This window comes from Python bivittatus, unplaced genomic scaffold (assembly GCF_059951505.1).
Source record: "Python bivittatus isolate LINGU-HERP-01145 unplaced genomic scaffold, Pbiv_v1 ctg000610_np1212, whole genome shotgun sequence".
NCBI lineage: Eukaryota > Metazoa > Chordata > Lepidosauria > Squamata > Pythonidae > Python > Python bivittatus.
Genome location: NW_028277088.1, coordinates 53,221,768 through 53,247,521, shown reverse-complemented (window position 1 = coordinate 53,247,521; position 25,754 = coordinate 53,221,768). Strand labels below are relative to the sequence as shown.

Here is a 25,754-nt window from a genome sequence, read left to right as displayed (position 1 = left end):
ACTAAGGAAGGGCTCCAAAGGGTCACTGGAATCCACTGACTGGCCAAGGTTTTCCACAGCTGCTCTGAATACTAGATTTATTTCCCGTCTCCATTTCAGTTCCCTGCAAGGTACTGATTGCATAATCACACGCTGGCTTTTTTCTTGCTAGCACAGATTTAATCTCATTTCTTGGAACAGCGGGAAAGCTGCAGCCGCAGGTAAATCAGTAGGGCCGTCGCTGTGGCAGCAGCAGCAGCAGCAGCAGATAAACCAAACCGCAGGCGGCGGCCCCCTAAGAGTGCATGGGAAGGCGCACATGCGCATTACTCAGCTCAGCCAGCTGGACAGGAATTTCTGGCCCTTCCCATCACCGGCACCGGACAGGTACAAAACACCACCTGAAGGCAACGCAGACAGAGCCGCTCCCCCCACACCCAGTTCTTTTTCCTTTCTTTCTTTTGGTTCCCGCCTCTTATTTTTCATTGGTTTGCCCAGCTGCTCAGAGGAAGTGTGTGAGATGTGCGCTAGGGAGGAAAAAGTTTTGTTTGTAAGTTTTGCAAGGAAGAGGAGGAGGATTGAAGGAACGCGGACGTCTTCTTAGTCGACTTTCTGTCCTCCGTGCCGTGCGTGCGGCTCGGCTGGGAGCTCCTCGCACGCTCTTTATGCCGGCCCCTCCTGCAGAAAGGCGCGAGCTTCTTCGCCCCCCGAGCGAACGCGGAGCGGGGCCAGCTTCCCGAGGATCGTTCGCTCCTTGCCCAGTCGGCGGGTGAGCGCGCGGCAGCCGCGGCCAGCAACCACCGTAAAAAGAGCCTCTTTTCGCTCCACCTCCTCCTCCTTCTCCTCCTCTCTCTGCCCCCCCCCCCCCGCCATCATCTCGGAATTGGCTCAATCTTTCGGCATGGTCAGTGGTTGAGAGACTGAGAGCTAAACGAGAAAGGTGTTGCTGAGAAGAACTAGCGAGGGAAAGCGCAGCCAGCAGATTGAAGCTCTCGGACCACAGCCTCGCTTCGCCGAGCGCGCGCGCTCCGGATTACTGCTACACAAACCCAGGATGGGGCACGGGAATCGCCGATCTCCGGGAGTTTCGGCAGCTGGCGCGGGACATTTAGAGGCGAGACGTGGCCCTGTCACCGCTGTCCTCCTCGCTTTGCTGTTGAGCACCCTTAGCTCCGCCGTAGACGAAAAGAAAGGTAAGTTGGAGACGAGGGGGAATAGGTCACCCACTTACTTGGTGTATGTGAGTTTCGCTAAGAAAGGGGCTGGGCTGTAGCCTGGAATCTGTCGCCTGGATGTATGGCGAGAGGGCTGTTTATCCAGGAGCACACTTTGCACATGCTTGGTGATATTCCTGTCCTGGCCTCTGTATAATCACTTTGGCCAAGGGCATCCAGCGAGCATTTGCATTCCCTCACTATTGAGCCAGACCAGTACACTTTTTACCATCTTTGGGGTGTATTTTTACATGCGATGAAAGGGACTCATTAACTTTACCACTGTTTTTACCTCTGATGAAATTAGGTACAACATTATCTTTTCTGCAGATGCTTCTTTTGAGATTTTCTTTTGTCTTGTTAAGGTTTAGTGCTTAGTGGCTCTATCTGGTCCTGGTTATCAAAAAGTGGGTATCAGAAATAACTTGTTAAAGTAATTCTTGATTGCAGAACCAAATTGTAATGGTTAAGTGATGAGTGATGGAAGAGGAGAAGGCAGAACAAATTACTCCCCCCCCCCCCCCGATTTTGGTGACTTCAGGCTTTTGAATGTGAGCTTGATTCCTCTAATAAAGGTGACAGGCCAACAGAAGAAGCCGGAAGCTGTAAAGTCACCCCTCCCACTGTTCTTAGTTTTTGGCTAGTATAATCTCAGAAGATCATCTGGAAACAAGAACAGCATTTGTAAAAAAATGGGATCATACTTTAATAGAATGTTGAGCTATATATGTGTCATGGGTCCTAAACTCAAAATTTGTTCTAGACTTGTTCATAGACATCTTTTGTACTTCACTGGATGAAGTATATTTCTATAGTTATATTACTGTAGCTTATCTACTAAAGTTTAAATACAAGATCATCTGGTGCATTTGCTCCAAGAGATTAGTTTTTCTTTTGAGAATTCACTCTCTTGGTTGTTTTACTCTTTTTTAAAGAGTAAATCTCAAGTCCTTGAAAATTCAACAGGGATAAGAACTTGGCAAAGGAGATTGGCCTCTTGTTTATATGACCCCTGTAAAAGGCTGATGTGTGAGTTTCACAAGAGCGCAAATACTCTGCATAGAAGTACTGCTGAAAAATTATTATGCTCTTCCTGTAACGTGGGGAAAACCACCAGTGATTCATAGGAATGTCTGAGCCTAAGAATCAGAATTCTGTACAGACTTGAAATTACAAGTGCAAAATATGTGGTTTTGCTTGATTTTTAAAAAAGGCCTCTTCACTATTAGGTGCTATTTATATTTTTCCACCATAATGTAGTTAAACAGTGAAATGAATTGTGATATCACTAACTGATAAAGAAAAGAAGTATGTGCTGTTCCCAGCCTAATAACCTGGTTGAGAGCCATGTTATCATCTGCTGGACTTGGGTTGATGCTTTCATGCAATACTTCCCTCTCCCTTTACCTGGTCTAAAGTTAAGTCCATGAAGAAAGTTTTCTTCTTTTCTGGTTGAAAAAGGTGTTTGAAAGTTTCAGTGTGGTGGTGGAAAGGAGTCAGATAATTTGTATTTTGGCCAGTTGATGGTTTATTGTCTGCCATTTTATTTCTTTCACTTTTGTGAAGTTTTGAGAACAGGCAGCCAGCTTTGGTTCCAGGCAAATCATCTTTATTTTGGAAATCTTCCAAATGGAGAAAAATGGAGTTTTTCCTCTTTCCCCTTTCATTGCCTCTTTCCTGAGGGAGGAAAAAAAACCCTTGTAACTTAGAAAATATACTACATGAACTAAGTAAAAGTGATTTAAGTATTTCATGACTCTGGCCAATAAAACAATCTTGAAAAAGAGAAACGCCTCTCTGAGTAGCTAATTGCACAATCTTAAAATCAAGAAGCTTGATTCTGATCAGCTCTAAAGAGCAAGTTCATACCTGCCAATGATGTAATTAGGACAGGGTTGGGTTGATTTTTTTTTTCTTTTGAATCAGTTTCCATCTTCCTTTATGTAGTACACATAGGTATGGAGTTGAGCTGAGAACTTGGGAGGTAAAAGTGAAAGGAGAATTTGAAAGAGAAACATTTAGAATAATAAATATGTTGTCCAATATTGTGAAGAGATAATCACATTGTCTTCTCTGTTACAAATAGCTGCTTGGCCTCAGTAATGATGAATATTTTAAAAGAATTGGCATTATTCATGGAGTTATGGGAATGTGGATTGGCCATCAGTGTGGCAACCTTGTACTGTAAAAGACAATTTAACATTTTGGAGGAGGAGCATTCTTTCCAAAGTCTGCATGGCTCCACCCTGTTGACTTTTAGGAAAGCCCTGAAGTCTTGGCTCTTTCCATAGGGCTTGTGTCAGGGTGATTTGTATCCTCACTTGTCATCCTGACTTGATTTTAACTGACTTATATTTGCTGGTTGGGTAAATATTGTGTTGTTTTCCTGACATGGGTCCTTAACACCAGTACTGTTATTATTTTTACCCTTCTGGTATGGTTTTAAGTTGTATTTGTTTATTGTTGTATGTCACCTAGAGTTGCTGTGCCTATTGAGGCTGCTAAATAAATAAATATTTGCTTTTACTTAGTTTTGGTTTTGTGTAAACATTATACATGGCATAATACTTCTGAAGACTGAGACCGGCACATATTTTATAAGTAACATTAAAAATAACAGGGAGGTCCTTGCCCCAAGGAGCTTTTAATCAAAACTTTACCACTTTGGGTAAGCACAAAGGAAGGACAACAGTAGAGAATGAAAGTGAATAAGAACAGTTAAACAATGAACTTCATGGAAAAGCTAATTAAAGATAATTAGGTAACTGCCATCCTATCAAACACATTATGGAGTGGTCTCCTGAATTCTGTGCCTGCTTGCTGTCAACACCTACTGTTAAGGGACAAAAACTGATAGTCTTGCCACAGATTACAGTTATGTTTGTTTCTTCTGCTGCTAAAATGATAAAGGATTTTGAAGTATTTGGTCTATGAGGGAAAGTACTTGGAATGTTTAATTTTGATAAAATGATTGAACAATTAATAGAATGTTTAATAAGGCTATCAACAGTGTGGAGAAAATATATTCAGTGCAGAAGAAATATATACTGTTTTCTTTTTCTCAGAATAGTAGAACTTTGAGCTGCCCAGGGAGATCGATAGCTAGTATCAGGACAAATGAAAAGAAATACTTCAGGGGTGCATTACTTCCCTGACTTAACACCCTCTAGATATATTGGGACTTGAAGGGAAGACTGTAGTACCACAAAATGTATGATGATGCAATACCCATTAGTTTAGAGCAGCTCATCAACCCCTTCATGAAGTTTCAGATTGTTCATCAATCGCCAAACGTTTATTATATGAAAATAATTTAATAAATACTATCTTAACTAATTGTACTACAAATAATAATAATAAAACAATAATGGATAGTCCCATTGACCCTTGGGGGTCAATAATGACCACTTTGGAGAACCCTGGTTTAGAGGCTATTAAAGGAGTTTAGATTAATATGATAATCATGTTCTTAAGTATCGTATTTCCAATTTTGACATTTTTGAGGGGTTCATATTATTCTTAAGTCTTGGTTGATTGATACTGGAATCACTGAATCCAATGCCTGGAGATGAAGTGGACACTAATGTGCTGTTGAATTCCACCTTCCCTCAGCAACTCCCATGGACCATTCAAATCTAGTCTACAGAGGGGACTTGCTGGAACATACTAGGAGGTTCTCTAGAGAGGAAGGAAAATGTGTTATTGGATGAATGTAAGTCCAGTTGTAGAATGTTGGATTTAACTCAGAATGTTGTAGCATGCAAAATGTTGGACTGTTCTACAAAGGGAGTATATTCTGGGTAAAATGCACATTAAGTACAAATTAACTGTGTATCATAAATGCCAGCTGTATTGGATTTTGATCATTTTCCAATTATTCATCAAGAGGGTTGCCCTTTCAAAGACACTGATCTCGGTAGAAATATTTTAAAGTACAATAGTTAAAACTCCAGTAAAAATCAAAACTGAATGTACTACCTTTCTCAGTTCAACAAGAGATGCATATATACCACAACTCCTACTTCTCCAGCAAAATATTCTGTAGGTGAAAAATTTGAGTTATCATGTTACTGTGGGAGAATATTTCTACACATGTGCCTACAAGCAGCAGGTAATACGATGGCAGGACTATGTATTCTTTCAAAGCCACCTTAGCTGGAATCCCTGGGGGAAGTGGAGAGAAAAGCAAAATTACAGGTTAAAAATGCTTATGCATCTCCTTTTCATAAATATATCATTTGAGCTAGGGTATTCTTACCAGTGCTGCTATTTCAAAGTAAATTTTAAAACCATATAATACTTCTCAGAAAAGTACAAATAGGCAGAGTGTTATAATTCTTTAAGTCTGTAATTCTGTGTATTGTGTCAAGCCTAGAATTCAAGACAGAGTTTTTGCTCTGCTAGAGAAATTAATTACAAGGAGACTCACTAATATAATCAGATTATGATCACAGACAGATATGTAAGTACAGAAGGAGATTAATCCAATAAATGTAGCAATCTTGGATTTTCCATTATCATCCAGTTAAGAGACATTTAGGAGAATAACTTAAAGAAGGAAGACAAGGGTTTCCTGTGGTTTTTTCTTGCAATTCAATATTGATCATATTTCTAATGTGCATACACAAACACACATTTTGTTCTGCCCTTTTTAAAATTATACCCTGGGATCTTCTTAGGTGTTACTTTTCTGTAGAATTAGAAGAAATTCATGTTTAATCCAATTGTTGCACTTTGCGACTGCATAATATATACAATGGGTGCAGCGAGAGCTGAATTTATCTTTTGACTGGCAATTCAGGACCCACTCCACAAAAGTAATGTGAAGTTGATTTTATTTCCATTTAAATTTAATTAAAATTAAATATAGTTAATATGATTTATTTTCAGTCATGTTAAATAATTTTTTCCCTTTTGTCATATTAAATTTTTTTACAAATGTTAACACTTTTGAAGTCCCTAGGGGCTGGACCCAAGGATTTCACTGATCAATTAGGAGGTTTGTGAAGCACGGAGCTCTTTTTCCTTCAATCTGAGTAACCAAATTTCATGAGTTGACCATACATACTGATTTGTATATCAGTGTTGTACAAGAAAACAAGCCCCAACCCCAAATCTGATGGTCCATAAAGAAAACATGACTAGCAGGACTTTAAAACCATAATCTGAATGAACTATTGCATGTTTTTAAGGATTGCCTTTTGCCATAAATGTGCAAAGAAATTTTGCTGAATCTTAATTTTAATGAACTCAACAAAAATAGGGAAGGCATCAATCAGATTTATCAATCTAGTTTTTGTTCTCACGAACAACTGTTTCACAGTGAAAAGCCTTCTTACAGCATTTGTGCATAAACTTTATGTCAAAAAGTGATCCCTTTTACCGGAACCTACCCTTCTGTGTTCGACTCAAGTTTTTTTTCCCCCCTTATTTTAGGTTATCTAGCCAACACCATCTGAAAAACAAAAAGATGCAGTGAAGAATCTATGCTTTATTGGATTTTTAAAAATTATCTGATAGGATATTTGCAAGCCCCTTCCCCCAAGAAACCCACAGCTGTGTAAAGTTTATTTATTTGCTCAGTTAAATTTACAACATTAAACTGAAAGCTTAATTTAAACCGATAAACCTATCAATAACAATAAAGAGGATAATATCAAAGTTAAAATCAGGCATCAGTATACAAATTAATAAGGTTCAGGAAGTGAACACCAGCTTCTAAAAATAGGTCCTCTGTTATGTTTAAAAGTAATCAAACAGTAAAGACCATACATCAATGGGGAGCACTGGACCTGCTACAGAGAAAGCTCTGATCCTAGTTGACATCAGATGGCCTTTCCTTGGCAGCACTCTCAGATTGCCTTTGGTTGATGAACAGAACTCTCAGTAATATAACTTGTTTAATCAAGTTTGTTAGAAGGTTAAAGAAATCTGATGGGATCCTTAACTTTCTTCTATTTCCTATCCATGTTTGTGGTGGTGAGTTCTTTGATATTCTTTTCTCATACATAGTCCCATAGCATTCTTTTATGGATATCACCAATCTTTTCTCTTACAAGACTTTTTTTCAATTAACAAATACTCCAGCACTATAATTAACTAATTCTGCAGCCTTGCTGATTTTTTTATTAAGTGTTGTTTAAAATTCTAACCCATCCTTAGAAGGTTTAACTCTTCTCTGATTGAAAAACAGTTTTTCAAAATGTGTAACATATATAACTTAAAAATCACTTCATCAATTGCATTAAATTTCACAGGCTTTCTTCCTTCATAATGTGATATTTTGTGTGCAAATTCAGTAACTGAAAAACAAAAAAGTGACAACCATGTTTCCCAATTAAAGTCAAGCAAGTCCTGTTTAAACAGATTTCCCATGGCAGTGGAACACTTTAATTGATTGTATATCAGGTTGGAGAGGATCAGGATTTTTCTGGATCTCTGGTTTATGCTTTCAGTGGATCTGGTGGTCTCTGTACATCTCTAACTTTTAGCTCAATACTGCTGCTAACTTTCCAAGTAAATCTAATCGTCACAACTTCTGTATAGTTCATGTAATTATGTCATACATATAATATATTATGATATCAGATCATACATGAAAATTAGTATTAGTATATACAAGGAATTGCTGTGCAAATTGAAGCATACAAGAAGTCTATTCAAATCTGATGTTGTATATCTTTTGATTTTCTTTGCAAGAAAAGAAAACAAAAGGAAAAATCATGTTCTCAAAATAAGCGTATATTCTTATTTTTATCAGTCTAGTGGCCAATTTGCACTATTGTGTACAGTGTTTCAGATGCTTATGAAATGGATATAACTTCGGTCATCACACTGCACCTTTTTGCTCTTAGCAAGTTTATAACACAAAAACAATTTAAAATAGTTTTTTACACGTGATAGAGTTTCTATCTAGCAATAAATTTACCATGTTCCTGGGAGCTCTACGCATTAATCAAGGACAAGTTTTGACTACAGATTTGCATGCAATCACATTTTAAGATTAATTGCCTTGTGTAGCTCCTGTTACTTCTCTTATAAATTGCTTATCCTTCTTGTTGTTTTATGTACTATTTTGAGCCTTTGCTGTACAAAAACCCAAAGTGGTTTATAAATCTAAGAGTTAGGGGTAATCATCTCTTATTTGTGAATACCAGAATGCCTGTGAACATCTGGAAGCATTACAAAAGGACGGTTTTTCTGTTGGCCCTCTTGAATGTTGCTCTCATTATCTGAGAAACTCATCCCATGTTTTAGGTGAATACAGTACATACTTCTTCATAGTAGGTCCATGTTTGTAGACTTGAAACTTTCTGCCACATCTTGTCATTTCTGCAGAGATACTTTGTCTCAAAACAAGCTCACCTGGTAACTACTTGGATGTTTCTAGGTTAAGGAGTGTTTGATCATTGCCTTTTTCCAGGATATTTTTCCTACTTCCCAGTCTAAACAATAGCTATGTGATTTGCTGATGGTCTCCTATCCATGTATTAAAAAGGTCCAATCCTGCTTACCTTTTTCAGGATGAGCTAACTGCCTGTAGTGACATTTCTGCAGAAACCTGTAGTAGGCAAATGTAAACACCGTTTTTCTGGAAAATATAAAATCATTTGATTGTATGGCAAAATAATCAGAGCTAGTAGCTTATTCAGTTCAATTGTGTTGTATTATATTTCTTATATTTGATAATAAAATGTTCATTCAATCTGGAATTACAGCATGGCAATATACTCCATGATCAACAGGTTTTGTTCTACTTAGCATCTGAAAAATAAACTATATTGACATAGCTTTTCTTTGTTGTCATAATTCCTATCTCCAGAACTTAGAATGTCAATTATTTGTCTGCACGTTTGAGTCTTATATCAGGTATCTTCTTTATAAGAGTCAGCATATGATAAAGAATAATTCTAATGTTTACCAGTGTGTTAGGATGTTTAGAACTTTAAAGAGAAACAAAACAAAATATCTCTCTCTTAGAGTCTCTGTGATACAAGAATACTCTTTTTCAATTTTTTTGTTGTCCACTGGGAAATGTTGCATTGCATATTCCCTTGAGGCACCTTCACTGCTCATTTAAATTCCTGGAAACATGGCTTTATACCTGACTTTAAGGTTTGTAGGGCTTTCAATATTCAATTGCTTAAATGTTTCTTGAACTGTTTTAGCAAACTGGTAAGACTGTAATTGTGAATGTAAGTAGTAATTAAAACAGTGATAGGCAATTTAAAGTCTTGGGCAAAGTCAGGAACCAAAATAAATATCTCTTTACTCAGTAAACCACAATTCTTGTAGTTCAGCTCCTTATCTGATGCTAAGAACAGACTCCTTTTAAAACTTTTCCCCTTTCTAATTTCACACATCCAATATTATATTACAAATTATAAAAAATGGATCAGTTATGTTGATGGCTGATACTGTGTTAATAAATCATTGACATTCAAAGCATCTTCAGCAAGGATTTCTTCCCATCACTGGAATCCATGACACCGTAATGGTTCAGTTCAGACGTATAAACAGAGTAGAAGTTATAATTATGCATCAGAGTAACAGCAAGCCTTGAGCTGGTTCACTTCCTCCTCCTACAGTATATCTTGCATTTGAGGGAACAGACATGAGCAGTTTCTTTTTTGCCAAGTCCTTTGAAAATGGCAAGCCATAATAATTCAGGCCAGTGACCTCTGTATTTATTTGATCTGCCTTTTATATTTTTTTCAATTATGTTATAAAAAGCATTGTATCAGGGATTTATTGATTAGACACAGAACTGATTAGTTTCAACACAGTTGCTATAATTGCATGCAGTCAATCTGTGCACAGGTATCTTTCATTTGGATACAGAAATATCCAATATAATTTAATTGTAGAATTCATCTTTTCTTGTGATATATCCATTTCAGTGTCTAAATATTTTTTAATGCCTGCATAGAGTCGTTGAGAGTTGGGCAGCATACCGATGATGATGATGATGATAATATGACTGCATGGAAAAAAGCAGAACTGGTTTGCTACATGCAGCATGAAAATTTGCACACGAACTGTTATAGCCTCCAAAGACTATTGTTTATGGGACATGTTTCAGAAAAGCATAACGGTCCAATCCTGCTCTGTGATATGTACAGTCAGAATGCAAATTGCAGAATGGCCCCATAGGAGCCACTTTCTCACTAATATAGCTGCACTGGGTGAGGTAAAGTGATGTTTATGTGATCTATTGTAGGTATGTGTCTCTTCCATACTTTGCACAGGATGAGCCACCGAGCCTCACATTCATTTTGGATCTCATATGTAATCTGCTATGCATATCCTGTATATTCAGCATCTGAAGAAAAGAGGGTTACTGGGTCATCCTTTGCAAGGCACAGCAATTGCTGGGGTGTGGAACTGATCAGGTTGGTTCAGTATGCAGCAGCTCTGTATCCTGTACATCTAAGTGGAGAGGTTGGATTACTCCCCTAAGTTTCTATCAATACTCTTTGAAACAAGAATTTTCATATTTAAATACTTGCTAAAGCCTATGCTTTTCATTAAATATGCTTAATGCTTTTATGGCACATTCCACATTATTCAATGATATAAAGATTCCAACAAGCAAATAACAATAGGGTACATTCTATCAAATGAGTTACCACAGAATATAAGTTCATTACTAGTATTTGTCAGGCCCCACAATGCAAGTTTCAGGAGGAAAAAAATCCTTTCCTTATCTATAGAAGATGAGATGGCTCATACACTAAGGCCATCTTAAGGTTACATGTTTAAGCACTAACAATTCCACTGGGTCTTTCACCCATTTGTAGAGGATGGATATAAATCTTTCAATACAGATGTGAGCTGTTAAGGGTGTCTAGATGAGATACTGCATGTACTCATAGATAAGCCAAGAATTTTAGGTGCCAAAATAAACCCCCAAAATTGGATTCAGCTTATCCACAGATGGGCTTATCTGCGAGTATATACAGTAGGTTTTTCCCTCAGCTTTTTGAAAATACCCGTATATCCCATATATACTCGTGGATAAGCCCATCTGTGGATAAGGAGACCCTTTTTAACCAAAATACCACGAAAAGTGTGCCGCCCACGGATAAGCCAATTGTGAAAATTAAAACATACAAAGATTTTGAGGGTCGGCTTATCCATGGATGAGTTTATACACAAGTATATATGGTGCTTCTCATAGCCATGTGCTAAACTCCAAAGTCTAGAGATATAACAAACAAGGGATGTGACAAACATGCATAATTCTAAACTGGTTTTAGCATGAAACTTAAGATAGACAAAAACCCAGTCCAAGAGGATAAAATGCAAGAAAAGTCCAATACCACTAATACCATGAAAACCCTTCCCATATAGGAGCACAATGAATTTGAGTTATTAGTGAGGTTTTCTTTAGTAAGGACTGAAGGGTTTCAAACATAATCTAAATAAAAAATGGGAGGAATTTCCTTTTCTTCCTTGTAACTGAAAGGCTATAATTCCACTGCTCATGGTTTAAAGAGTAACATATATGTTTCTGTAGTAGAGAAGTTATAATAATCCAGAATATAAATCTGCCAGTGAATTTTGTCTAAAGAAATAACTGCTGCCATAATTATTTCACTTTTTAATTCAGGATCATTCAGTCAACCCATAAGGGATTTTGGCATGCTTAACCTCTTCTACAAAATTGTGCTAAATTTTGCCTTTCATATACTGTAGCATTCTCCAGTGCAACTGTAACTATCAAATGTACATTCGTCGTCTTCTCTCTCTGTGTGTAAATGTAAACATGGAAACAAAAAGGTGGAGGAAGACTTATGATAAATAACTTGTTTTAGTGGTTTGGTCAGATATTTCGACATTGCCTTGAGCAAAGAAATAAGAGATTGCTTAAATTAGTAACTGGTTTCATGGGATTGGGCTGAGACAAATTCTAACCCCATTAAATAGGACTACAGCTGGTAATAAAAAACATTGCATCTAGACAGGCTAACAAGTTGCAGACAGTCTGGTGTTCCAGAACCTTTCTGTATTATGCTTTTAGGATTTATGTTGCCTAGAATATTAAGATTGCAATCTTTTTAACAGTTATAAGACAAGAGCAGTACAGAAAGTTTTGAAAAGAAGCTCAGATATGAGAATTATTGGGTGCCAATGAACCTACCCCAAACATGAATTTCAACTTGATTCGTAATGTGAGTGAGTGAGAATAAAAACAGATTTCCAGTTGTTCCTGGCTTGTGGACAGTAAACCTGTGATTGCCAGAGTTAAGCTAGACAGCATTTATTATTTGTTCTGCACTTAGTCCTATTCATGTACTCTCCTTCTATAAATTGTACTGATAATATAAATGAAAAGCTAGTATCCATACATACAGTGTGATTGTCTGTAGTGAGGAGCTTTTGTCCACATGAACCTGAATTCTGATAGCAGAACATGAAGTTTCCACATTGCAGTCAGTTGCACAGCATGCATAAAAATGGCTCCTGCGTGACTTGTATAGGAAGAGCTATTTACTGTAATATATGCTTGAACAGGGTTCTTACAGTGAAGAATTTTGATCTTATTGTTGATTGTTAATCTGAAAATACTGTTCTTCCAGCACTTCTGGAACAAGGTGAACATCTGTGTGGCACACTAAGCTCCAGATGATTATACATTGTGGTCTGCAATTACTTCCTTATCTATTTGAAACCTTTATTTATAGATAACATTATAGTGCAGAGTGTTGTTCTTGTCAACCACTTGGCTTCTCCTTATGATTCTAGTAATTTCTTTGTTTAAAAAAGGCTTTTTGAAAACCAGATCTGAAAATTTATGTATATTACATGGACATTCACCTAAGGAACATACCTCTATTCTTAACAGAAGGAATTTAGAATTTGTTTTCTAACAAATCTTATTAAACTTTCATGAGCTGAAGCTCATTTCATCAGATGCAGTCCTTCTTATTTATTGGCAACATAAACTAACATGGTTGTCCTACAAAATTGGTCTGTTCTAAAAGGTTATTTAAAACTGGAGGAAATGTGTTGTCTTTATGGAGAGGGAGGTTGCTGACATGGTTGAAAGTAACATGGACATCCACCAAGGGGGGCAAGTGCCATCAAATGCATGATGACATCATTGTGCAGTTACCATAAATGTGTGTTATTTGCACAATGACATGATGCACATAATATTCTAGCTTGTTTTTGATACCTATTGAAAAAAATGCTATGGATTGAGTTCTTATACTCTGTTAATCCAGTTATTTGATCATTAACATTCCCTGTGACCTTTATTAGTTCTGCTTGGGAACTCATGGAGTTTTGCTTTAGCTACATCTGCTACAGTTTTGTACATCTTCTCAGCCTAATTTTCTCCCAAAGGTACTCCTGTTCAATCACTCCTATGTAAGTGTCCTTTAAGTAGAAGAGCTAAGAGGGCACATTTGTATGGAATTAATCATAATTTACAATTCCACTTAAGCAATAAAACAGTCATTCGGGATTAAATTGATAACTTGATAACTTGACTTCCAAAGAAAAAAAGACCAATGTTATGCTGTATATAAATCAAGCTAATAACATATTTTATTTATTTTTTCTACATAAATTGATTGGGAATTCTGAAAATACCAGTTCCTCGCTGCTTGTGTGTAACAGCATAGTACCAAATTCTACCTCTGGTATCTGCCTTGGTATCCAGGAATTCTGTTCTTGCATTGGGATAGTAAAATAATGATTTTCAGTAATATTTCTAATACTTGAAAGAAGTTTTAAAAACAATCCTGTTTATCCATTTTAATTCTTATAATGAGAGGTTATAAAGAGAAAAAATATTTGGACTAACTAGAATAATTAATTAAGAGGTTAGGTACTGTAGCTCAATGAATTCAATTACATAGGGAGCCAATACAGTTCTAGCAGTTTTCAGGAATAGTTAACAGTTTCTAATCTAAGGGATTGGGAGGAGAACCTCTCTGTGATTTGAGATCAGGAATTCAAATTTTAAGTGACTTCACTTTGCTTCTTCAACTGTCCCATTTAGAAAAGAGAGAGAGAGATTTATTATAATATAATCATACGTTGAACTTGTAACTTTTTTCCCTCAAAATCTCCATAATTTCATCAAGGAGTACTTTGATTAAAATCACTTCAGTAATAGCTTTAGGATTAACATGTCAGAAAAAAAAATAATGTATGTACATTCCTTGACTATGGTACATTAATATGTTTTTCAAGGGTGATTTAAACCATATAAAAAGAAACAATGTTTTGGTTTGATAAAGGGAGGGTTGTTTTATGGAAAGTATTAGCAAACATTTACCTGGCAAATGCCAGATGTAGGGAACTTGTTGCATACAATTGCCTAATTGTCTATTCGAGTCAAAATGTAAGTATATTTTTAGTCTTCTTTTAGGGTTTATTTACTGGCATATATAAATGGCCACTCCAATCCACCAGGACCCTGAGGAATTTGTATTCCATTACAGTACAAGGGTGAAAATACAAAAATATTACAATAAAATGTACAGTGAAAAACAATAATAGAAGCTATGAAGAAAGAAACTAAGGCCAACAAGAACCAAGACATCCAACTACAACCCAGGGTGGGGGTTGTAACTTATACTAGATCCCCTCTCAGGATATTTTTATTTATTTTTTATATATATGTAACAATATAGACTTATATATAAAAATTATATATATATATATATATATATATATATATATATATATATAAATAATTGATGGAGGACCAGTGAGCTAGGTGAAATTTCATTCTAAAATAATTCTATTTGCTGAGTACATACACATACATACTGTAGTTGTGTGCGCATTTTCAGATCAGATGTAATTTTTAGCTATTGAACATATTTCACTCTCAAATTATATAAGATCGTTTGATTAAAAGGGTAACACAATCCCAATTTTAGCAGCTTCATCACTTTTAATAATTTATTCAAATCAGTGGCAGGAGAATTTTCCTGTCTGTCCCTGCCCCTCCTCCTCAGCTTGCTTTTGCTTTCGCCATACCCGTCAGACGTCTCTCCTTTACAGCCATACCTGTTCCTCTTCCCTACCCATCACCACCATCTCTTGCTGCCTCCCTCCCTACTTCCTTGCCCAACTCTCCTAACCTCCATCTTCTTCTTTCTTTCACAACTTTTCTCTTTTCCAGCTTCCCCCTTCTCCGTCGCTCCTGGCCTCTTCTTCTTCCTCTTCTTCACTGTCTGCTCTTCTTCTTCCCTGCCACCACCTCTACCATCCACTATCTCTTCTTTTTCCAGACATCACTTATCAAACTTACTGTTACTGATATTTTTCTAGTTGACTTGCTGGCTAGAAGTTGCCAGCCTGTCATTCCCCTCCTGCATCACAAGGAAGAGGCTGGCTGGCTGACTAATCTGTTGAAACTGTAGCCACACTCCGTTTAAACTAACTTTAATCTTAACAGTGAGCTGAGTCAGTCGTGTATTGTTTTTGAAGTGCAGAGTCACTGAGGATATTAAGGTGGTGAAAGGCACCCTTGAGGTAGTTATTAGCTCATTGCTTATGGTTTAAAAAAATACTGTGCTGTGCTTTTAAATGCAATTTCAGTTGCCTGGCTGGTCAACCACATTCCTAGTGCTGTAGGGCAATTCGTTGTCTGCTTGTCTTGGGGCCTTCCTTGTGGTCCAAATCTAGCAGTGCCTTTCTTTTTAGGACTGAATAGCAAAAGAATAGTATACTCTAAAGCATTATACCTCTTGCAGACATAATTTTATAAAGGAAAACAAATTTCTATAAAAGTAAAAACTTTTTCATTTATGCTGAAAAAACATTTTTTTTCAATTCACCCACTAAAGAACGCACATAAGAAATACGTGTCTGTTTCCAAACCTTCAGTTAATTCATGGCCCCAGAGATTCTTATTCGGTGAATAATCTTTGTATTACGTCCTACTGATATTCCTTCTTGCATTCTTAGAGTGTCTGTAGATTTTCCAATTTAAACCAGCTTAGCTGCCTTAGATGAGCCATTCATTAGGACTTCAGAGATAGTTCAGAAAAAAGCTGGACATAGTAGCATATTAAATATTTCAAATGACATTGGGGATACCATGCCACCCAAAAGCAACCAATGTCAGTGACATGGTAGATTTATTTCTGGTATCTAGTAACAACTGCTCCAGACACTGAGATGGAGCAGAAGGAGCATTGTCCTAGTTCCAGCCTGTTCAGTAGTTATAAAAATCCATCATAACTGTGTTTGCTTTCCTGACCTCTTGGCTTATGTTCTCCTTTGTACTCTGCAGAATAAAAGCCAATTTGAGACAGGGAGCGCTTTTATTTCTTTATATGGTGTCAGGCATATCAGTGGCACTTATAAACAGTAAATAATGTTGACTCTAGGTCAAAGACTTGCTTGGGTTTCTCAGTGCCAGATTACCAACAAAGAAGTATGTATTAGTAGTAACTCCCATATTTTTGATTTATATGAGTCATGTTTACATTGGGAATGAACATGCAGTTCTGCATTATTATGCTGACCCTGTCATAAATAAACTAGACGTTTTGCCTGATGCACTGGCAAAATAATCTGAGAATTTGATGGCAAATTTCTCTGGAAGGTACTGAGCAACTTGAACTTCTATTAGTAATGTGAACATTTGGCATGTAGAAATGCTGAAGAGCTACAGAGTTGCCAGCTTGGTAAATATGAACATGTTAGTTAGTTAGTTAGTTAGTTAGTTAGTTAGTTAGCTAGTTTTCCTTCAATCTAAAACTATTGTAGCCAAATTATTGAAAAGGCTGAATTTATGTATACTTTCAAGCATTCTGATTTTCCATTGTGAATTTGATAAAGATGCACATATTTTAGAAGATCTTTGACTTTGCTGTAATCTTACAAATTATTCTAGCACATTTTATCTATCTAATTGCTGTAAAAAATTAAATTTAAAAAATAAAAATAAAAATAAAAATTAGAGCCAGTTTGGTCTAGTTGGATAAGGCACCAGGAGACTGTGAGTTCTAGTTCTCCCTTAGGCATGAAAGCCAGCTGGGTGACTTTGGGCCAGTCACTCTCTCAGCCCAACCCACCTCACAGGATTGTTGTTATAGGAAATAGGAGGAGGAAGGAGTATTAGGTATCTTTGACACCTTGAGCTATTTATAAAAATAATAAGGGCAGGATAAAAAAATCTGGAAAAAAAATGAATGTCAGTTTTGGGAAAGGAGCAAGGGATTATGTGAGTTCAGATTCAGCCCATCAGATTGGGGAGGATATTCTTTTATGTTAATTGCCTCTGTAAATGTTCATAGCATATTGCTAGACTATGATCCTAAGATTGTGAAGATAAAATGGAGGTGAATAATGACAGAATATCTGCAAGGAAATATCCAGATTATTTTCTTTACAGTATTTGTAAAGATACTGTACATTTTGCATATTAGGTACATAGTCACGAGAGTAATTAGATTCATTTCTCTTTCTCTGCATTAGACAGTACTGAGGAATCTGCTTTGCTTTAACTCTAAATAATTCTTCAAATTATATGATGTTGTGAATGTGCCTTTAAATATTGAGAGGCCTAATGATTCAAACGGCAAAAACACTGATTTCAAAAGGTGTCTTAGGGATCTAATAACTAACATTAGTTTTAAATTGTGACACCATCACTAGCAGAATGCTTTGTTTTGAACTGAGAAATATTCAAGTGTTGAGTGAAAGAGATAGATAAACTATAACTAGGGAAGTTATAAGTTGTTGATGATAGTTGTGTTCCACTTCTTTTGCCCTTTACCATCATCATCTAATAATTATAAAATTGACAAAATGCCTACAAAACAAACTAATATTTAGTACTATTTAGTACCAGAAGCACCTGAATGGTGCCTTATATTCTTTAGTTTTCCAGAGAGTTTACAGGTCTGATCTGTTATCACAGTTAAAACATCTCAGGAAGATCAGTAATTTATTCCTCTGGTCTAAAGTCAAGGTTATGTAATCTTTTCACAGACTGTACAATATATACAACAAAAAAGCTATGTCCTTGGCTGCCATGAGAACAGAAACAGAGCTCCAGTATGATTCGTGGATGAGGTTTTTTTTAAAGGCCAGTCTTTCAGTGCACAGTAAACCAAAAAGATGTTTTTTAAATAGAACTTGATTTACTTTTTCATGGATTTGTGGCTGTTCTACTTTAGCAATATAATTTTCATTCATTCATTCTTTCATTCATAACTGGAAGCAGGTACAAAATGTATTATGCTACACCTCACATTTAGGCTGCAGTCCTTTGCATATTTTCTTGCCAGAAAGTCCATATTAAGCAATAAAACTTCATTGACAAACTACAATGGGCGGTTCACCCCCTCCCAGTTGGCTTAATATAATATCTATATCCTGCCGATGTGACTTGCTTTTGAGGGAATTTTAGTCACAGGAAGCATAGAAAAGTAGAATGTAATTTTTTTCTAGAAACCACATCATGAAGTCTCATGCTTAAAAATAGTGTTATGAAAAGTGCATAGATTGACATGCTTAGTAAGCTTCAGATAGTCACTCATGCTCTAGTCATCTCATGATTGGATTACTGTAATGCACTGTCCATGGAGCTGCCCATGAAGACCATCTGGAAGCTTCACGGGTAGTGATGGGAGCACAATGTTGTGTGTGCATGACTCTGCTTCTTTGCAAACTACAGTGGATACCAGTCAGCATCTTGGTGCAGTTCAAGGTGCTGGTTATCACTTTTAAGGCTACTCATGGCATAGGAACTAGCTATCTGAGGGACCGATTATCTCCATTTATCTCTGCTTTTTCAGAATGATCCAGCAGGGTGGGTGCACTTCAGGTCCTGTCAACAATGTCGTCTTACGGGACCCAGGGATTGCCCTTATTCTGTTGCAGGTCCTTTACTCTGGAATCATCTCTACCCAGAGATTCATGTGGCTTCCACTTCATGTCATTTAGGAAGCTTTTAAAGGCCTGGTTGTTCTCCCAGGCTTTGGGATAGCATGATTATGGAGCCCCATTTTTTTTGGAGGGGGGTTGTTCTGGTTTGTATATGGTCAAGGTTGTATTCTTCCAGTCAGTTGTGTTCTTTTTATAAGTTTTTTATTATTATTATTGTAAACTGCCCAGCGTTGTTCAGGAATTGGGCAGCCTCAAAAATTGGTGAAATAAATAAATAAATGATTGACGTATAATTAGGAAACATAAACATTTTTAAGTTTACAAAGCCATTTATGAACAGTTGACAACTTTAGGTTTTATATATTCTACATACATATAGGCATAGTATAATTATGTATACAATATTGTTGGTTTTTTTCAGTTAATATTTCTGAAAAATATTAAAACAACAAATAGTCGGAATTCATTTGTCTCTGCCTTACAGAATGAGCTGGATAACTTAAATGTGTGCTTAGAATTATTTGTCTGCTATTTCTTTCGTAGTATAATAACTGAAATTAGAAATCAGAATATCTAGAAGAATACTGCTTTTAGAATTGTATACTCTCTTTAGCTTGCCATTTCTTACATCAGCATACACTATGGAATTATACCTATATAAAGAATTTCTGCTGGGCTGTGGTTAGGAGCAGAATTATTTTATATTCAGGAGGAAAAAAATATGTAGATGCTTTTAAAAAAAAAACTTGGAACTTCACATCAGTCATAATTAGACTCATATGTGGCTTTTTGTATTTGGTTTGTGTGTGTGTGAATTTACAATTGCAGCATTTTATGGCAAATGACATGCAGTATTGCAGCCTTTCGGAGCTGATTAGCATGCTTATGGAAGAGTGAGCAGATGATTTTTTGTCTGTTTTGTCTGTTACTTTGCCCATCCTCACATTTCTTCAGGCAGTAGCAAATATTATCTAGAAACTGTCCAAGATAAAGAATGTGCAATTTCTAAGTTAGACCCTCCCATAAAACCCCTGTGTGTGTGTGTGTGTTCTGTATTTTTCTCTCTCTTTCCTTAAAAGTTGGCTCCTCTACATCAGCAAAAGGCAAATCTTTTTTAACTTTGCAATAACAGTTGTAGTAAACTTGGAAAGCTTTTTTAAATGTAACACTCCCTAAAAATCTGTGAGAAGAGTAGTGCATTTTATACCATAGTTAGTCATGGAAAAATAAAGACATTTATTTAACAAAGTGGAAAATAAAGAAGAAAAAAAATATCTTTCTTGACACTGTCCAATTTATTAAAAACTCACAAAGTGTTCCTAGAAGTTTTCTGCTGTAATGATTTGCAACTGAATTTGATATATAAAATAAAGTTTCTACCTCATGTTCTTTTTCATACTGCATTTCAAGAGACAGTGAAAAGTTGCAAAAACAGAATACCTGTACTGTTTCTCTTAGACTGTCAGAAGTAGGTTAAGGTCTCTGCACCTGCACTCTGTACCTGACTGAAAACTATAAACCAGACAAAGGATCTTTCGGCATTATAATTTGCTGTTTAGAATAAAGTTGCAAAAGTTTGATTTAAACTATTGGCTAGAGTGGAAACAGTGCAGTAGAAGCAGTTATTTTTTTAAAAAAATATGTGAATAAGTGACAGTTACATTTCTGACAATGTAACAATGTCAGAAATAGGATGGATTTTAATATGGTTTTTAAATTATATTTGAAAAGTATTAATTGTAACAGCCTTAATTAATAATTTCCTGCATTCTGAAGAAAAAACCTGGATTTGCTTTATACCTGAACAGCATTTTCTTTCATATTTGCTGCATCTTACAGTAGCTTAGAACGCTTTATAAAAGAAAAAATAACACCATGGCTTATTTTAACATTATACAATAGAACGAAACCATAGGTCATGTTAACCTCATTAATTTTGACAGTGCAAAAGTTGCTTTAGATAGCAGCTACCAAGGGTTATGGCCCAGTAGGCTTTGAGAGCACATTGGAAAGGAAGGTCGTGCCCTTGTCTCTACAGTATGGGTCACTCAAAATCTCTTTTCCCTTCACTTTCCAAAGTCCTGTTTGGCATAGTAAGAAATGTATTGCTATTGCCAGTGAGATGATGGATAGGTTTTACAAAATCACTGTGTAGGGAAAAAGAATTAAATGCTTTCTGTCCCAACACTGTTTTCCTCTCTGGGTAACTGCTGTTTATAGTTTTAAAAACATACATAATACATTTTTAACATAATTGTTTGGGTGTGTTTTTTGTTGTTTTTTTTTACTTAGAATCAGTGATTCACTTATTGTACATCCTCTTTCATCAATCTAGTGTCTTTCAGAAACACTGGGATTATAGCTGATATAATTCATAGTCAATGGTCATATTGGCTGGGAAATCTGAGAACTGAGATTGAGTAAAGTTGATTTAAACTAAAGTCCACACTCTTTATTATAAAAGTTTACTTGTGCTTTCCAACTGACACCCTCATGTTAGACTTTTCTTAGTGTTTTTCAATTGTTTTCAATTTCAACTGGAGGAGTATGTATGTGTATGTGAATCAAAGGGTATCCTAAAACAAAGATAAATCAGTGAATAAACTCTTTAAATGAAATACAATGAAAACTTTATCATTACTGGATTTGTAACACATGTATTATAAATACAAAGAAACTAATAATTTGTTCTCTTAACAAATAGTAACTATACATAACATTAATGTAATAGAACTATGAAGGTCTTGCTTTTGAAACTATTTCTTACATATTTTAATACTCAGGGTTTATTCCAAAACTATTTGCTTTAAATGCTTTGGCTAGTTACAAGGTTTTGTTATTAGATTTCTCATACTCAAAATAATACTTATATATTATAACCCTTTACCAACATGAAGGACAAATCAAAAGGGGAAAAAAACTGTTGAAAAATCTGTTCATTATACTTAGTTCACAACTTAATAACCAACCTAGTAAAACAAATATTTACAAATAAAACAAAATTCAGTAATCATACCTATTTAAAGAAACGCCCTATGATACTGCAGAGTACACATATATCCATAATTAATATTAATCAAATACCAATCTGAAAACTATCAAACTTAATGAGAGTAGAGGAAGATAACCAGACTGCACTTATCTGTTAATCAAATGAAAAAGTCTTTAAGTCATCAAACTGTCACAGAGGCAAAGGAAAGGAGGAAACTAATTCCAGAGTCATGGCTTAGGATCAGGTCTCTGAAAGCCTAGAGGCCATAATCCTGAAACAAGGAACAGACAGAAAACTCTGAACATCAGAAACACGCAGGATTGCAGGAAAAAATAAGGAAATAGATACTGGGGCAGGGTGTAGATGTGGGTGTATAACTGGAGGAGTCTAAATAAAGCAATTTGAAGTGTGCTGTAGCTTGATTAGAGAGCTAGTGAAAAGACTTTTGATGTAAAACAAGACATGACAATAATATGGAAAATACAGAACAGCCTTAATGGCATTGTTCTAGACTAGAATCAGGAGATAGGTGAATTGGGAGTATCTTTCAGGACACTATTGCAGTAATCTAGGTGTAAAATGACCAAACCATGTAAAAACACAATCTCCCCCATCAAAAATCCTTGAAGCTATGAATATTCATCAAATGATAATTTGCAACTCTCACTGTAAGATCAAGATGTGAGTGCAAAATCAAATGATTATTAACAAATTTTCTGTAAGCAGAGTCTAGGAGCCATAGAGACAAATAGAAGGACACAACAGAGTAGGAAGGATGATCAGGCCAAAATATGACAGTTTCTGTGATAAGGTTAAAAGATGACTTGAGAAATTTGTTTAGAATACTAGTCCACCAGCAGCAAGGTGATTGGACTCAGTTACAATGGCGATGGGTCTGCTGTTGGATGACCTGAAAGACCAGGTTAGGGACAGATCGTCATGGAGAAAATCTATGTGGTTGCTAAGAGTTGACAACAACTTGATGGCACATAATCTATCAGTCCACCAAGGTTTTCACTGGCTAAACTGAGATTACCATTTGAAGAGGGTGGCTTTACTTTATTTGATTTGCAAAAAATATAATTGGGCTTATATTTTACCAGCCATAAGTATGTGGAGTGAAAATTCAGTGGAACATAATTTCCTATGGGCTATGTTGGAAAGTTGTTATTTATTCTCCTTGCAGTCATGGCAAGTTCTTGGAAAGCATATAGTAGAAAAAATGTTTTATTTCCAGGAGTGTGGGATACAAGAAATCTTTGGATTGCAGATTGGATTTTGATATGACTATTTAACCCTTTGAAAAATTTCTACTTTAAAAATAAGTGATTAAATGTTAATTGGAAAGTATGGGCAAAAGCCAGGATAGTGACTTTAAATCAGTTATTATGTAATGATTATTTTAAGGTTCTTTCCCAATTTCAAATTGAGTTTAGTCTTCCAAGTTCACAACAGTGGTGGTATTTTCAATTTAAGCATGTTTTAACAGCTCAATATGGGCCAGATGGTTTCGCTGGTTCATAGGCACACGAGATACATTCTTATTTGATGGTATCCATGACAGAAGTTAAACCCATTATATATCTTTGTCAAAAGTTCAATAATATTTTTCAAGTGGACACTATTGGGGTATTTCAAACATGGACCAATAATGCCTCATCAGTGGCTTCATGTTCTTAAACATGTTAAAATGATATCAACAGATTTAACAATAAAGCAGATTCATTAAAAATTGTATGTTCTTGACTTTTGGGCATCAGATTTTCTTTGTTGGAGATGTAAAAAAATTGAGGGTTCATTGACCCATATGATATAGTACTGTAAACATCTGACACTTTTCTGGAAGAGTATATTAATGTATATAAGTAGATTTATGGGGAAACTTTAAATGTTAAAAATGTTAATGTAATGCTGAATGTCTTTATTTACCTTTGGAATTTAACTGTCTATGAGGAATTATAGTTGTACTGTGCGTGAGGGGTGGGGGGTGACTGAAGAAGTTGAAAAGTTAAAAAGTTAAAGATTGTTTTTTGGAAATGTGTAATTTATCTGTCCTGGAAAAGGAAATGTTTTCTGCTAATCAAAGAATGAAACTATATGTTCTTCTTTGGCATAGATTTCATTGTATTTTATAGTAGGATTTTATATTATTGGATATAAATATTACAATAATATCTGATTATACTATAGTATTATATGGTATTTTTAGTAAACCAATGATTGTCTATAAGTTTAATATATAGACTTTTCTCATTTGTTTGGCTCTTCCCCCTCCCCCTTTTTTTTCTTTTTCTGGTTTTTGATTATTTTTAATTTTAACTATTGTTTAGTTTGACATTGTTATTGTGGTGTATCTTGATATTTTGTCTTTATTTGGTACTCTCCTAAAATAATGAATAATTTAAAAAAAAAACATGAAACACCAATGAGGCATTCCATCACAGTTGATCATGCATCTTTATCAAGTCCCACAAATAACTAATAGATCTGAATATCATTATCATAATAGTGATATTCAAAACCCTGATCATAATCAAGGAACCAAAGGGAGTATAAAAGATAAGTAAGGAATCACTTGTGAAAGTGAAACTCTCAGTAATTCTGGATAAAAAAGGAAGCTGGTAACTGGAATCAAAAGAGGGCTCCAAGGAAAGTTTCTTCAACTAAGGATGAAGTGGGACATTCTTAAAAGAATCTGAAACTGCCACTAGATAAATAACAATTTACCAGGCTTGTAATTTAGGACAGGACAAGTGATAGAAGAGTAAGTTTTACAAAGAAGGGGAAAAGATCCGCTAGGGAGATAGTATAGGAGGAATCCTAAGTTTGTTGACTCTATTCCTCTAAAACAGGAATAAATTTAAATGCAGAGGAAGTAGAAGCGGATAAAAAGGACAGTGGAGGACAGCTAAAGGAAGGGATAGAATATATAATATTTTCCACAATTGAGAGAAGAATTTTCTCGAACTGTCAGTTGAAAGGGAAAAATCAGGAGACAGCACATTCTGTGTTCATTGTTGAAGAAAATAAAAGGTAAAGAAAACTGACAAAGAGCCCTACCCTGAGATTAAATAGTAGGTTGAAAAAAAGGCTGCTTTGCCTCTTACAGATTTTAAAAATAATAATCCAAGGCTATTCTGTGTGTGTAGTCTGGAGAAAGGGAGTCCTCATGCACCTTTCTAAACATCTAACCAGGATTGTCTCCCTCCCCAGGGCTGCAGACACCCATGGTTGAAGAGGCCTGGCCCACAATATATAGGTAGTCCTCGGGTTACAATGGCAATTGTAACCAGAATTTCCAAAAGTGCAACATCACGTGACTGCATCGCAACAGCAATTCCAGCAGTCCGAGTTGCCAGTGTAGCCCAAGGATCACACAGGTCATTAAGCAAGGACCTCACATGATCTCTACTTCCAACTTCCTGCTGGCTTCCCCATTGACTTTGCTTGTGGGAAGCCGGCAGGGAACATCAGAAATTGTGATTATGTGATTGTGGTTCTCTGTGCTGCTGTAATCGCGATCCAGGCACTGAGCACATGGATCACAATCACATGACCATGGGGATGCTGTGATGGCCAGAACTCTGAGGACTGGTCATAAGTACCATTTGTTCAGTGCCACCATGGCTTTGAACAGTCAATGAATGAATGGCTGTAGCCCAAGAACTATAGTGCCAATATTCATGACTAGAAACAGCCGA

The 25,754-nt window shown here is 36.0% G+C and overlaps 1 protein-coding gene across 2 annotated transcripts in view; it reads left to right on the top strand.

Annotated features, from left to right (window-relative positions):
* The first annotated feature begins 376 nt into the window (after nucleotides 1-376).
* Nucleotides 377-25,754, top strand: part of EGFR (epidermal growth factor receptor) — a 145,900-nt gene continuing 120,522 nt past the window's right edge. For both annotated transcript variants that reach the window (XM_025163547.2, XM_025163546.2), the window contains exon 1: nucleotides 377-1,172. In XM_025163547.2, coding sequence (XP_025019315.1) covers nucleotides 1,034-1,172 — 139 coding nt within the window. In that variant the 5' untranslated portion in view covers nucleotides 377-1,033. The remainder of the gene's footprint in view (nucleotides 1,173-25,754) is intronic.